The following is a 16,018-nucleotide window of genomic DNA, read 5'->3' on the forward strand; positions in this document are numbered from 1 at the left end:
ACAATGAATAGGAAATCTTTGAAGGTTTTGCCTTATGCCATATGCCAAACATCGTTGTTTGTCATAAGATACTTTGAACAATTGCAACCTGTTTTCTTAATTTTTCTTACAGTTGACAGAGTTTATAGAAAGATTAACGACTCAGGTAGTTACAAAAGGCAAGGAAATCAATGAGTACAGAGAAAAGTTCAACATAAAGGTTCGTGGAGAGCAGGAGACCGAGGAGAAGGAGCCTGAGGAAAGCTCTAGCAAGACTGCAACACAAAGTGTTCTCGTTGGGAAACAGAGCCAAGAATGATATCACTAATCTAACTACCCTCCCCACGCAGATGACTCGGTTTAGAACTTACCCGTTGCCATCCACTCACTAGCAGAACAAAAAGCACCGGTTGGTTTGCTGTGCAGGGTAGAGTACCGGTAGCATTTATTGACTTTGTTGGTTTTTGAGGCACTTGCTGTTTTATTTTATATCTTTTGTATATTACAGCCACTACAAGTATGTCTTTAGTTACATGTTGAAGTTAGAAGTGATGTAATTTCGTACAGAAGTCACAAGGAATCATAGGAATGTTACAACATAGCTAATGATTTCTCACTGTCAATAATCATCTAAATTAAAAGTTACTTTGACATTGTTCAATTAAAATGGCAGAAGCAATGCTTTGCATATGTAAAAACAGAAAGTATGTTTCTAATGTGTCATTTATTGTGTTGTTTCAATACATAAATGCATTCAGTGACTAACCTTAACCTAACTATATAATAGCATTTTATACTATCAGATCTGGCAGAGCAAAGATTGCTATTACATTTGATCGCAGACTATTCTAGTGTGCTAGTTTTTGTTGATGTTTAGATATGTCGTCGTGATATATGCTGCATTGTTTAAAAAGTTTAAAAAACATAAATAACTGATGTGTGCGTAAACACTTGATGTGAACATGTGAATAAGACGTGTCTTGAAAATTTAACCACAGCTATTTCTTTGTTTGTGTATATTTGTTAAAAATGTAAACATGACAAGCCTGCAGTTGAAAAAAAACAGATGCCTGTAGCTAAGGTAGGCTCTGATTTGACTAGTAAGAAGCATTTGTAGAATCAAAGTCCATTTGCCTTAACGTATGTGTTGTGAAGATCGTTTTGACAATTTAAATGGGAAGATTATGAAAACCATCACAGTGGTTTAGCATGACATGTTTGAAAAGAAAAATCAAGCCATAACGGTTAGTTGTGGAACGTTGGCAAACGTCTATAAATTCATAGTTGCATTCTTTGAAAAGAGACGCAGTGAACAGCTAGAAGCATCTCACAGTAACTTTGTGAGAGTGCTCATAGAACACAGCGAGCTTTCACTCAATTATTTTGAAATATGAATTAGACTCTGAGGAAGCTTTTAGATTCTGCCATCAATAAGAAAGAATAATAATTGAAGGCCGGTGGACAACAGTCAAGTAGCAATAACTTGCTTACCACAAATTAATTCCTCCTCTACTAGTACAATGGTAGCTGCATAGAGGACTCCGAAAATTTGTCACAGATAATAAACGTCGGTTTGCTACTCTAAAGAGAAAAGAGGAGGAAGCAGGGGATGAGAAACATAGAAAGCGGAGGATGAGAGAGAAATAACGCTGTGGTGAATTGAAGCGAAGAAGAGTATGAGAGAATGGTAGGCAGGGGGAGGAGGAGTGAGAGAATCAGGGGAGAATGAAGGAGGAGGTGGAGGATGAGATTGGAGGGGGAGAAACCGATAAGAAGGGGCTGTAGCGGAGGAGATAGAAGAGAAGGTGGAAAAGAAGGGAGCTGATAAAGGACGGTAGGAAAAGAGAAGGGTGGAGAAGGAAGGAAGTGGTAACGGAGGGGGAAGGCTGGGGAATAATTAAGGTACAGGAGGAGGGAGGGGAGAGGGTGAATGAGAAAAGGATGAAGGAGGGAGAAAGTAGTAGTATATACCGAGGTTTACTATTTGTGACCAATTATCCCGTGGCCAGTTTTCCTGAACCCCGTGTATAGTTCCTACACAAACCACTCTCGCGAACTTCAAAGCTTCACATCACCAAAATTTGTAATATAAGGATATTCCGATATCCAACACCAGTCCTGCTTCCTACATTCATTTAGCTTCTCTTCCCCAATTTTAACTTTCTCGACCTCTACCCTTCTCCCTACTTTCTTCCATGCTATACCCTCTCCACCCTTTATCTCTACAATTTCCTCCATCTTCTGTTCCACTTCCCCACATTCCATCTACATTCTCCCCCTCCTCCACCTTTTCCCCAATCCTCTCCTGACAATTGCTCACCCGAATTTTGCTAACCAAAATGTATCACAAGTTATAAAAAAAAGTGGCACGCATATATTTGTCGTTTTCCAATTAGTGTAGTGAACATTTGTCGGGTGTACATGTGATTGTCGATGCATTCATCAGTATTGTTTTTAGCGGGCGAGATTTTTGCCAGGGGAGGATGGGGAGTGGGGGGTGGAGGAAGCGTCCCGCTCGCTGTGGACGACGCATGATCGATACCCCTCTATGATAGCCTGGCCCACATCCCTGTACCTGGCGTCCACGTATGTTTGTTATTTATAACTGCTGCTTGTTATTATGTATTATGTTACGGTCGACTCATTCAGGTCTGTGTATATAGGTCTACCAGTGGTCTACCATACATGTAGGTCTACTATCCTAACTCCCGCACATTGATTCGTCGAAACTGCGGTGTTGATACTTCCCGTACAACTCGGCACGTGCGAACTCTATCTTAGAAATATGACCAATCCAACGTTAGCTGAACATTATCTGTCTCTAATTTGCGTATTCGTGTGAAAACAAAGACAAACACGACGCCGCCGCCCCAACCCCGTGTCCGTCGCGAATCAGCTGTGCTGCCGTGCTGCGTGCGCTCATTGTTGGCCCAGTAGAGAGAGTCTACGCGCTCGACGCTCTCTCTCCGCTCCTCTCATTTGATCTCTTCCTCTCCTCCCTATCTCTCCCCCTCTCCTCTAGTCTGTCGTCTCTCTCCTATCGCTCCTCTCTCTCTCTCTTCTCACCTTCCTCGTCTGTCTCTATCTCTCTTTCATCTCTCTCGATCTCTCTCTTTTCTGCTCTCTCTCTCTACTTCTCTTCTCTCTCTCTCTCTCTCTCTCCTCTCTCTCGCTCTCTCTCTCTCTCTGTCTCTCTTCTCTCTGTCGTAGATGTCTCTCGTCTCTCTGTGTGTACGTGGCTCTCTCGTCCTTCTGTGTCGTACGTGATCTACTGGTCTCTTCTGTGTGTCTTGCCTGTGCTGTGATGTGGTGTGTGTGTCTCTCTCTCTCTCTCTTCTCTCATCTCTCTCCTCTCTCTCTCTCTCGCTCTTCTCTCTCGCTCTCTCTCTCTTCTACTCTCCTCTCTCCTCTCTCTCTCTCTCCTCGTCTCTCTCTCTCTCTCTCTCCTCTCTCTCTCTCTCGGTTCTCTCTCTCACACTCTCTCTCTCTCCTCTCGGGCTTTCTCTCTCTCTCTCTCTCCTCCTTCTCTCTCTCTCTATATATATCATACTATCACCATCTCTATCTTCTCTCTCTCCTCTCTCTTCACTCTCTCTCTCTCTTCTCTTCTCTCTCTCCTCTCTCTCTCTCATCTCCTCTCTCCTCTCTAAACACACACACACACGCCGCGCGCAACTCTCTGTTCTTCGCGATTCTGGTAGTCCTCTCTCGTCGTCACACACCCAACACAACCACGCACACGCTCTCTCTCGTCTCGCTCTCTCTCTCTCTCTCTCTCTCTGTCTCTCTCTCTCTCTTCTCCTCTCTCCTCTGCTCTCGCTCTCTCTCTAATCCTCTTCTCTCTCCTCTCTCTCTCTCTCTGCTCTCTCTCATCTCCTCTCTCTCTCCATCTGTTCTTCCGTAATACTATCTCTAGCTCTATTCTCTGTCTTCTCCTAGTACTTTCACTGTGCGTCAATCTTAGTTGGCCAGTATAGAGTTCTAGCTATCGAGCTCTCTCGTCCCCCTCTCTCTTGAAGTCTCATATCTCCCCCCTGGCTCCCATCATCCTCCCTTTTCCCCTGACCTGTCTTCTGTCTGTCTCATCTCCTCTCTCTCTCTCGCTCCTCTCTCTCTCTCTCCTCTCTCTTCCTCTCTCTTCTCTATCCTCCCTCTCGTCCTCTCTCTCTCATCGATTTCTGTTGTCGCCCGTCCTTCTGCTCTGCTCTCTCGATTGTTTTGGACACCAGCGCGTCTCTTCTTTATCTCTCTCTCCTCTCTCTCTCTCTCTCTCTCTCTTCTCCTCTCTTCTCTCTCGATCGCTTGCGTCTTCTCTCTCTCTGCTCTCTCATCTCTCTCTCTCTCTCTCATCCGCTCTCTCTCTCTCTCTACTCTCCTCTCTCTCCTTCTTTCTCGCTCTCGCTCTCTCTCTCTCTCTCTCTCTCTCTCTCTCTCTTTCTCTCTCGCTGTCTCTCTGCTGATCTCTCTGTGTGTACGTGTCATCTGTCTCTCGTCTGTGTACGCTGTCTTGTCTCTCTGCGCTGTCTCTGGCTGTGTGTGTGTTTCTCTTCTCTCTCTCTGCTCTCTCTCTCTCTCTACTCTCTCTCTGTCTCTCCTCTCTCTCTCTCTCTCTCTCTCTTTCTACTCTCTCTCTCTCTCTCTCTCTCTCTCTCTGTCTCACCCCTCGATCTGCTTTCCTCCCTTTCTGATTGTTCTGTCTATATCCGTTTTCTGTTTCTCTCGTATTATCTCTAGCTCTTTCTCATTCCTTCTCTTCTCTCTCGTTTAATCTGCCCGACGGCCGTCCGTTTTCTCTCTTCTCTCGTCTCTGACGCTCTCTCTCTTCTCCTCTCTCTCTATATCGACTCTTGCGCTCACCTCCGTCTCTCTCTCTCTCTTATCTGATCTGTATCACACGCTTCGCGCGCACAACAGACGGACGGACACGCACGCACGGCACGCACTCACGTACGTACACACACACACGCACCGCACGCCCACACAAACCACACCGTTTAATAAATAAATGAACATAAAAAACGCACATCTCCCGACCACATATTTGTAGCTGACGAACGTGACCGAATGTATATATAACTTCTCTGACGTCTGCGTCTCTCGCGCCTCTCCTCGGGTAGAGATTCCCGATATATCTATTCTCGCTATGGAATAATACTTCCCAGTAAACGGCACCAACTGTGCGAAAACTCTATCTTGTAGAGAAATTATGCACCCAATCCAAGTTAGACCTGAACCTATTGTCTTACTTTGCGTATTCGTGTTCTGAAAACAAAAGACAACACGACGCGCTGCCCAACCCCGACTTGTCCCGCTCGCAGAATCAGCTGTGCTGTGCCGGCCGGTCTGCTGCCGTGCGATCTTGTTGGCCAGTATATTTAACGAGTCTAGCTCTCAGCATGCTCTCTCTCCCCTCTCTCTGAATCTTTCTTTCTCCCTCATCTCCTTTCCCTCTCCCTCTGTTGTCGTGTCTCTCTCGTTATCGCTCCCCTCATCTTCTCTTCTCTCTCTCTCTCTCTCTCTATCTCTCTCTCTCTCTCTCCCTCTTTCCTTTCCTCTCTCTCTCTCTCTCGCGCTCTCTCTTCTCTACTCGCTCTCTCTCTCTCTTTTTCTCTCTCTCTCTCTCTCTCTATCTCTCTCTCTTCTTCTTTCTCTTGTGTGTACGCTGGCAATGTCCTGTCCTCTGGCATGTCTTTGTGTGCGGTACTCTGTGTGTGTTCTCTCTTCTCATCTCTCTCTCTCTCTCTCTCTCTCTCTCTCTCTTTTCTCTCTTCACCTTCGCTCTCTCGCTTTCTCTCTCTCTACTCTTTTCTGTCTCTTCACACGCTCGCGCCGCACACATCAGACGGCACGACACGCCAACGCGACGCACCGCCACACAAACACACCAGTCTTAAACTATAGTAAATAAAAAAATAAAAAACCGCCACTATTCCCAGACCCCTATTTTGTAGGTGAAACGCTCGCATATTGTGCCGAATACGATACTGAAACCGGTGACAGCACCTCCTGTTATATATAAACTCTCTGCGCTCTGCGTCTTCGCGCCTTCCTCGAGGTAAGGTTCCTATATCATCTCATATGATACTTCCCCGTTACAACTCGCACAACGTGACGCGAACCATCCTATTTAGAATATGACCAATCCAACGTTACGTGAACATTATCTGTTCTCTACACCTTTTGAGATATTCGTGCGGGGAAAACAAAGACAAACACGACGCCGCCGCCCCACAACCGTGTCCGTCGCAGAATCAGACTGTGCTTGCGGTTATTCGTTCGTCAATTGACTTGGCCCAGATATAGAAGCGTTTATCATAGCTCTCAGATCTCTCTTCCCCTCCTCTCATTGAATTCTTTCCCCTCTTCCTCGTATGCGGGCGTCCTCATCTCTCCCCCTCGATCCTCCGAGCTGCCTCTGATCCTGTCTCTCTTCTCTCTCTCATCCCTATCGCTCCCTCTTACTCCTCTCTCTCGCTCTCTCTTCTCTCTCTCTCTTCTCCTCTCTCTCTCTTCTCTCTCTCTCCTGCTCTTCCCTCTTTCTCTCTCGAGTTGTTGCGAGCATCGTCTCTCCTGCTCTCTCATTGTCTACTCCTGTGTGATTCCTCTGCTCTTCTGTGTGTGCTTGTGTCTCTCTCTCTACTCTTCTCTCTCTCTCTCTTCTTCTACTCTCTCTCTTCTCTCTTCTTCTTCTCTCTTCTCCTTCTCTCTCTCTCTCCTCTCTGTCCTACACCTCTCTCTCCCTCCCTCGGATACTAGTCTATCCGTCTTTCTGTTTCTCTCGTAATTATCTCTAGCTCTTTCTCTGTCCTTTCTCTCTCTCTCGTTCGTTTTCTCTCTTCTCTCTCTCTCTACTCTCTCTCTTCTCGTCTCATCGTCTCACTCGCTCGCTCTCTCGCTCTCTCGCTCTAATCTCTCTCTCTCTCTCTCTCTACTCGCTCGCTCTTCTCGCTCTCTCGCTCTCTCTCTCTCTCTTTCTGTCTCTCACACGCTCGCGCGCACACACAGACGGACGGACAGCACGCACGTACGTAACGCACACACGCAACGCACGTACGTACACGCACACACGCACGCACGTACGTACACGCACACACGCACGCACGTACGTACACGCACGCACGCACGTACGTACACGCACACACGCACGCACGCACACAAACACACACGTTTAAATAAATAAATGAAAAATAAAAAACCGCCATCTCCCAGCCCCATATTTGTAGGTAAAACCGTGAGCACCTTGCAAACTCCTCTGCCGCTGTGCGTCTTCGCGTCTCTCATCGGGTGGGTTCCCTATCTATCTCTATGGTAACGCCTACCTGGTGACGCTAGATCCAATCATCGTCGCCCGTCAGGAAATGCTGTCGTCACGTGTGAGTGTCGAAGGCCGGCGTGTGCAAGCGCGGGTGTACATCCAAAAGAAGACCACACACGAAAGCAGCGCTTGTAGGATACGAAAGAATTTTCTACTGTCAACAATAACAGCTTTGGAATTTCCACAGTAGGTAAAACCGTAAATTAATACTGATGTTCTTTCGCTATAATTTATGTGTTATTCTGCTAAGTAACATCTCTCTCGTGTCTCAGTAATCTGTGTATTATAGCGGGTATTTTGGGGCTGTACCTGGGAGCATGTACTGCGGAGTACAACGCTGGACATCGTGTCAGCATGGCTTTGCGTAATTCACTGCATGGACACCATTTATATGTAACGTCTTGGATTGTGCACTGTGAAAGTACATGTAGTATTTGCCGCGGTCAGTCTCGGGAGCGGCTACATGCGATTTCGTAACCTAGCATATCAGGGTTATCCTGTTCTGCTGACAATCTGAACTTGAACTAAGTAAAACTAATAAAACTTTTGTAGAACAGCTGTTACGTTCGTGTACTATAATACTATAACCTCGATCATACCCTTCTTAAGAATATACTATATAGTCCGGGGGTGTGCAACGAAGAATGAAAGAACCTATAACATTGACAAGATTAACAGATCAACACTGCATGCGGATTGCAGCTATAGAACTTGGAAGAAAATATTTCCATTTTATGAAAGGAACGATGAAACAAAGGAAGAATTTAAAGGTTTCCCTGGAGGAAGGATCGCAGAGTGTTCCAATATGAGATGCCAGATACCACATCTATCTATACATGTCGGATCAAATCATCAATCATTTATGTTTAGCAATATTTATTTACATTGTTAAAACCCCATACAGCAAGTAGTATAGGTAATATATGATTAGATGGTAACAACTGCAGTGTATATATATACTGACTCCTTATATCTTTATTATTATAATTTCAGTGTTCTTCTGGATGTATGGCGCTTTACAGATCAACAGACGTCCAGGAGCTACTGAGGGACAAGTTTGTTGTGTTCATTGGTGACTCCAGTAAGTTGTTACTATACATGGTTATTGACACATGTATATAGCGTACGTGTAGTGATAATATTGATTCATTGATGTTAATTGTTTCACGTTTTCTGTGAATGATGATGATATCACTAGAAATTCATAATGACATATCTGTAATCTGTAATTATATTCACTTCTAATATTGTGTACATTTATTGTATATACAGATTCTCGGGGGATGTACAAGGATTTACTCAGCTTGATGGACAGTGATAGCTTTATTTCACCTAATAGGCTACGGACAAGGGTATGCAATGAAGGCATGCATGTTGGCTCTGAAATGCCACAATATATTATTTCATGTCTATTTTAAAGCATTTTACCTGCACAATTGTCAATTCCTAAAATTGCACAATTTGTGCTACATGCATTTTTTTTGTTATTATTTTTTTTTTTTTCAACTTTAATTATAGTAGCTATATAAGCCATGCAGAGGATCGTTTACAATGGCTTTTCACGCTGTGGGTTTTACAGTATAACGTGGTAAACGGGTAAACCGTAGAAATGAGTAACTAGCAAATAATGTGGAAGGATGTAGCTACGGCGAAGAAGGGAGAAAGAAACCAGAAGAAATCAGTGAAAAAGAGCATGGGAAACAGGATGATGAAAGTATTAGAAAAAAAGGAGTCAGAGGTGGAGAAGGGGAACAAGAGAAACAAGTAGGAAGTAGTTGATAAAACAGCTCATAAGGAACCAGAACTTTCCTAACCCTTTCTCCGCATCCTCCCTCCCCTACGACCTCCTTCCACCCAACACCATCGATCCCCTCCACATGTTACGACCTCCTCATTCATTTCCTTCCCCTCCCCTCCCTACCTGTAATCACCAGTGTTGTAGGTCTCGAGGCCGGTGTTGTAGGTCTCGAGACCTGCCTCGAGGCCAGTTTCTTTGGTCTCGGCCTCAGTCTTGGCCTCGGAGTGCAATGACTCGGACTCGGACTCGGACTCGAGCCCTCCGGACTCGAGGACTCGGGTCGAGGCCACTACATAGTACATAACTGTACTGTGTACATATTGTAAACACGCAGTTTACAAGAATTTAAAACTAAAACTAGCTCCTACCTAATACAAACAAGTGAGAGATCCAGGGGCAGGAGACACCCCCCATTTTTGAACAAACACATACATAGAAGTGAGCGGCCTTGTCGGTCTGTGCCCACCTTTTTTTGAAAACACTGGACTCGGACTCGGACTCGGACTCGGACTCGGACTCGGACTCGGACTCGGACTCGGACTCGGACTCGGGGGGGGGGGTGCGGACTCGACTACAACACTGCTAATTTCACCCTCCTTCCTCACCTTTCTCCACAATCTCTCCATCTTCTTCACTTTAACTGGACTCGGACTCAGACTCGGAGGGTGCGGACTCAGACTCGGACTCGGACTCAGACTCGGGGGGGGGGGTGCGGACTCGACTACAACACTGGTAATTTCACCCTCCTTCCTCACCTTTCTCCACAATCTCTCCATCTTCTTCACTTTAACCCTGTTCTATATTCCCTGTACCTCCTAACCTCCTGCATGTCTGGTTCTCCTCCTTTGACATCTTTCGACATCAAACTATTCTCCCATCTCTCCTTTACTCCACATCTCACTCCGCATCCACCTCCCTCTCCTCCTCCCTTCCCTCACCACTCTTCTCACCCTCCCCCACCCCCCACACATTACCCAACTTTTCTCCTCCCCTCCGTCATCTTCCTTTTCTCTCCTAATTCTCCACATCCTCCTCACATGTGCCTCATCATCCATCTTTCCTCCCTTCTTATCTACCTTCTCCTTTTACCTCCGTCATCTAACACTGCTTAGTTAGAGGTAGGTAGGTGATTCGTGTCTTCTTCATGCTGAGCGATTCTTGTCTCTTAGTGAGCTTTGTTTCGATCTCCACCTCTGGCCAGATCAGGAGATTTTTCCCAGCTGCATTAATGGTTAGCTAATTATTTTCCACATTGTTGTTTGTTATCTTTATTGGCATATTTTTCAGGGAGAGTTATCATTTTTAAATGATACTCTGTGTCATGGGGGAAGTTTAGTTAAGATGCATAATGGCGTGGCATTCAGAGAAGAGAGGGAATTTTACAACGCCACCTTCATGATGCGATACTTCTATATAACCAGGTATGTACTTGGTATATCACCAGGTATTTACTTGTGATTTATATGATGTCACCTATAGTGTGAAGAAACGACAAAAGCATTAGTATAGTGTGGTAGTTTTGTAATGTGTTTTTAGTGTTAATACGTGGATCCTGAGCGTAGGACCATTACTTACGAGCGGGGAGGACAGAAACTCGACGTGTTTACAAGAACACTTTTATTCTGCAACTCCTGACGTCACATCGCTTCTGGGTACTCGCGAGTGATATTACTACGCGCATCAACATTGAGTAATTTCAATTATGTACGTGTTGTACTGAAATGTGGACAACCTATTACCTATGGCATTTTAAACTACAATGTGATTTTGGGGGCTCATGACATGTGAGCGTGATTGTTGTTACATCCAAATACTTTATTGCGATTACTGCCGTGTTTCCATTAGTAAACGACTCTCAGATTCAGTACAACATGTTACAGAATCAATTGTAGTTTTTTCGACTGAATAATAAATCAAAATCAACTTTAGATATTTACTAATTTATGGATATTTATTATCGGAGGCTTTAATTTAATAATTCATTAATTGCAAAGAAACAAGCGTTAAGTGTGCCCATAGCAGCCCATGAAATGCCACCAAAACAGCGATCAATTCAACGACAGTTCAACATGCAATTATCGATGATTAGTTTAAAGACCATGTTGTGTGTAGTATTTATTTTGCCAATTATTACAATTTCAAAGCGATACAAATTTTATCGAGCTTTGAGTAATAGCGCTAACACATATACACAAGTATAAAGCAATTATTCTCTGTAGTCTAAGGGAGATTATTACAGTTTAACATCGTGAACCAAAATGCGATGTTCAGTTTCATTCAGATTTATTCCAAGGCTATTAACTGCTGATATTTGTATTTCAGCCTGGTGGTAGAGGCACTAAAGGAAGTCGACCCGGATCGACGGTGTTTCCGCATGATAGGTGGCGTTCTTGTCGAGCGACAAGTGAAAGACGTGTTGCCAGCTGTAGATAATAATAAAACACAGGTGAGAATTCATATCATTTTTAAGTCATTAAATTTTTAAATCATTCAATTTAATCATTAAATTTTTAGATCATTTTTAAATCTTTAAATTTTTAGATCATTTTAAAACTTCTCGGTTCGATTCAGTGCGGAGTGACGGAGTCCACGTGTTTAGTTTTGTCTCCCTCCTCTTGTCGTGCTTTTACCTTTTTTCAAAGTCATAGCAAGTCCATCGCCCAATCTAAGGCTATGGCCAGGTTAGGATTTGAATGTTCCTTAACCAATAACTTGCCCCTTGTGTCATAGTGGGAGGAGGCAAGTCAGGCGTTCATTGAAGAAAGGGTATCAGTTTGCCTGACCCGACATTGTGTATACTTCGCTTCCCCCCTGAAACTCCCAAATATAATACCCCCAAATTGTTATAATAACAGAAGTTGATTCAACTAAAAGACTATTTGCTCATCACTGATGCGTCACTGGTGGCCAAGTCATTGTGGCGACAATGATTCACAATGTTCAGTGACTCTTTGATGAATAATTTGGTGTTGGATACATTCTACATTGTGTAGTCGTACAAATGTACAAGTAAAATGATCATCTACTACAAAAAGTTTTTGATAGGCCCCTGAGATTATAATGAATAGGAAATCTTTGAAGGTTTGCCTTATGCCATATGCCAAACAACCTGTTTTCTTAATTTTTCTTACAGTTGACAGAGTTTATAGAAAGATTAACGACTCAGGTAGTTACAAAAGGCAAGGAAATCAATGAGTACAGAGAAAAGTTCAACATAAAGGTTCGTGGAGAGCAGGAGACCGAGGAGAAGGAGCCTGAGGAAAGCTCTAGCAAGACTGCAACACAAAGTGTTCTCGTTGGGAAACAGAGCCAAGAATGATATCACTAATCTAACTACCCTCCCCACGCAGATGACTCGGTTTAGAACTTACCCGTTGCCATCCACTCACTAGCAGAACAAAAAGCACCGGTTGGTTTGCTGTGCAGGGTAGAGTACCGGTAGCATTTATTGACTTTGTTGGTTTTTGAGGCACTTGCTGTTTTATTTTATATCTTTTGTATATTACAGCCACTACAAGTATGTCTTTAGTTACATGTTGAAGTTAGAAGTGATGTAATTTCGTACAGAAGTCACAAGGAATCATAGGAATGTTACAACATAGCTAATGATTTCTCACTGTCAATAATCATCTAAATTAAAAGTTACTTTGACATTGTTCAATTAAAATGGCAGAAGCAATGCTTTGCATATGTAAAAACAGAAAGTATGTTTCTAATGTGTCATTTATTGTGTTGTTTCAATACATAAATGCATTCAGTGACTAACCTTAACCTAACTATATAATAGCATTTTATACTATCAGATCTGGCAGAGCAAAGATTGCTATTACATTTGATCGCAGACTATTCTAGTGTGCTAGTTTTTGTTGATGTTTAGATATGTCGTCGTGATATATGCTGCATTGTTTAAAAAGTTTAAAAAACATAAATAACTGATGTGTGCGTAAACACTTGATGTGAACATGTGAATAAGACGTGTCTTGAAAATTTAACCACAGCTATTTCTTTGTTTGTGTATATTTGTTAAAAATGTAAACATGACAAGCCTGCAGTTGAAAAAAAACAGATGCCTGTAGCTAAGGTAGGCTCTGATTTGACTAGTAAGAAGCATTTGTAGAATCAAAGTCCATTTGCCTTAACGTATGTGTTGTGAAGATCGTTTTGACAATTTAAATGGGAAGATTATGAAAACCATCACAGTGGTTTAGCATGACATGTTTGAAAAGAAAAATCAAGCCATAACGGTTAGTTGTGGAACGTTGGCAAACGTCTATAAATTCATAGTTGCATTCTTTGAAAAGAGACGCAGTGAACAGCTAGAAGCATCTCACAGTAACTTTGTGAGAGTGCTCATAGAACACAGCGAGCTTTCACTCAATTATTTTGAAATATGAATTAGACTCTGAGGAAGCTTTTAGATTCTGCCATCAATAAGAAAGAATAATAATTGAAGGCCGGTGGACAACAGTCAAGTAGCAATAACTTGCTTACCACAAATTAATTCATCCTCTACTAGTACAATGGTAGCTGCATAGAGGACTCCGAAAATTTGTCACAGATAATAAACGTCAGTTTGCTACTCTAAAGAGAAAAGAGGAGGAAGCAGGGGATGAGAAACATAGAAAGCGGAGGATGAGAGAGAAATAACGCTGTGGTGAATTGAAGCGAAGAAGAGTATGAGAGAATGGTAGGCAGGGGGAGGAGGAGCGAGAGAATCGGGGGAGAATGAAGGAGGAGGTGGAGGATGAGATTGGAGGGGGAGAAACCGATAAGAAGGGGCTGTAGCGGAGGAGATAGAAGAGAAGGTGGAAAAGAAGGGAGCTGATAAAGGACGGTAGGAAAAGAGAAGGGTGGAGAAGGAAGGAAGTGGTAACGGAGGGGGAAGGCTGGGGAATAATTAAGGTACAGGAGGAGGGAGGGGAGAGGGTGAATGAGAAAAGGATGAAGGAGGGAGAAAGTAGTAGTATATACCGTCTCTTGCTACAATCGTCGTATCAGCGACCAAAATCCTATAGGTTCTTGAGAAGCTGCTAGCAGCTGCTTCTGATCGCTTGCTTCACATGGAAAGGAAGAGCATATCTCGGATGCAGTCGAAAATCAACTTCACAGGTCTCATCGTCTAGAGATCTCCGTTCCTTGGAAGAAGCCAAGAAGTCTACCTGCCAGCTCGTCAGGCAGAGCGTGGAGTTCCCCCATCGACAACAAAGGGCATGCTACGTCTTACGTGAAACACCTACAGGACAATCAAGGAGAAATCCGAGTGCCAGGATCCACATAATCTACCAGAGCACTCCCGGACCTGCTCCGCCTCCAAGGTTGGAATGCGCCTCCAGCATCGGAGAGAGGAAAAACCTGCGTATGCTGCCTCTAGTCGCAAGGAGCCTCCACCGTATGTTACAAGGTCTGCCGTGTATAAAGCAAACCAAGATATGCAGACCAGCCTAAAACTTTCGCGTTTTGGGTCTGCATTGCAAGCTTAGTATGAGTGTAGGCGAAAAATGCTGCTCATTGGCTTGACAGAGTCACAACGCCGTGACTCTATGTTATATAGATCAAGGCACGACAGGTTACTAGCCTTTCAATTCAAGCTTCATGGCAGTTATAGATTTGCCAGTTTACATTAGTGCCCGGGTTTTCGGACTTATATATTCTACTCTTAGCCCACTTAGTAAGACGTTGCCTAATGAATAACAAACACCAAGTTAGATGAGGCTTGTTTGGTTTTCAACAGATTCAAATTCAATTATGATGCTCAAAATGAGTGAGACCACATTTAGTGAAAAGTTAACAGTTTGTTTATTCGCGAAGTATATATGTGAATTCAATAGACAGATTGCAATACAGTCTCGCCATTCATTCTTCAAAACTCAGTGGACTGTCTATCAATCTTTAAAGAAAAGGGAGATGTGATGTTGCCGTACACTACTTGCAGTGTCAGCCCCTCTATGAACTAATAACATATGAACGCATGAAAAGTGCGCGCAAATCATCCAGGCGCTAATAAAGGATGCGTTTGTCACAAGTCAGTGTCTTTGTTGTCACTACCACTCGTTATATCTTGACCAGAAGACCGGACTCGACTACAACACTGGTAATTTCACGCCTCCTTCTTCACCTTTCTCCACAATCTCTCCATCTTGCTTTCACTTTAACGCTTTCATATAGTTCTCTTTACCCCCAACCTCCTGCTCGTTCTCCTCTTTGACATCTTTCAACATCAAACTATCTCGCCATCTCTCTTTACTCCATCGTTCACTCGCGAGCTCCACCTCCCTCTCCTCCTCCCTCCTTCCCTCACACCTTCTCGAGAGCCAGGCCCCCCACCCCCCACATTACGCAACTTTGCTCCTCCCTCCGTCATCTTCCTTTTTCTCTCCTAATTCTCCCACATCCTCCCGACATGTGGCTGCATCATGCCATGCTTCTCCTTCTTATCTACCCTTCTCTCCTTTATCGTCTTAACACTGCTTAGTTAGAGGTAGGTAGGTGATTCATCGTCTTCTTTCATGCTGAGCGGATTCTTGTCTCTTAGTGATGCTTGTTTTGCGATTCGCACTCTGCCACATCAGGAGATTTTCGCCAGCATGCATTAATGCTTGGCTGATTATTTTCCACCATTGTTGTTTTATCTTTATTGATAATTTTTTCAGGGGGAGTTATCATGTTTGAATGATCTCTGTGGCATGGTGGTTCTCTAGTTGAAAATGCACCATGGGTGTTGCGTTTCGAGAAGAACGAGACGTTTTATGATGCCACGTTTATGATGCGATTACTTCTCATCACCAGGTATGTATTGTATATACCAGGTATTTTTGTGATTTTTATGAGTCACTATAGTGTGAAGAAACGACAAAAGCATTGAGTATGCGTGGGTAGTTTTGTAATGTGTTTTTAGTAATTTTCAATTATTGTTGTACTGAAATTGC

At 43.6% G+C, this 16,018-nt stretch overlaps 2 protein-coding genes across 2 annotated transcripts in view; both read left to right on the top strand.

Moving 5' to 3' along the window:
- LOC106811377 (prefoldin subunit 2-like) overlaps positions 1-298 on the top strand; it is a 3,876-nt gene extending 3,578 nt beyond the window's left edge. The window contains exon 2 of the mRNA XM_014814963.1: positions 113-298. Within this exon, the coding sequence (XP_014670449.1) occupies positions 113-298 (186 nt within the window). The remainder of the gene's footprint in view (positions 1-112) is intronic.
- Positions 299-7,397: 7,099 nt separating this feature from the next.
- LOC106811378 (PC-esterase domain-containing protein 1A-like) overlaps positions 7,398-16,018 on the top strand; it is a gene marked incomplete at its 3' end in the record, with an annotated part of 29,905 nt that continues 21,284 nt past the window's right edge. Inside the window, exons 1-4 of the mRNA XM_014814964.1 lie at positions 7,398-7,484; positions 8,288-8,375; positions 8,567-8,646; positions 10,380-10,513. Coding sequence (XP_014670450.1) covers positions 8,303-8,375; positions 8,567-8,646; positions 10,380-10,513 — 287 coding nt within the window. The remainder of the gene's footprint in view (positions 7,485-8,287; positions 8,376-8,566; positions 8,647-10,379; positions 10,514-16,018) is intronic.

This window comes from Priapulus caudatus, unplaced genomic scaffold (assembly GCF_000485595.1).
Source record: "Priapulus caudatus unplaced genomic scaffold, Priapulus_caudatus-5.0.1 Scaffold533, whole genome shotgun sequence".
Classification (NCBI taxonomy): Eukaryota; Metazoa; Priapulida; class Priapulimorpha; order Priapulimorphida; family Priapulidae; genus Priapulus; species Priapulus caudatus.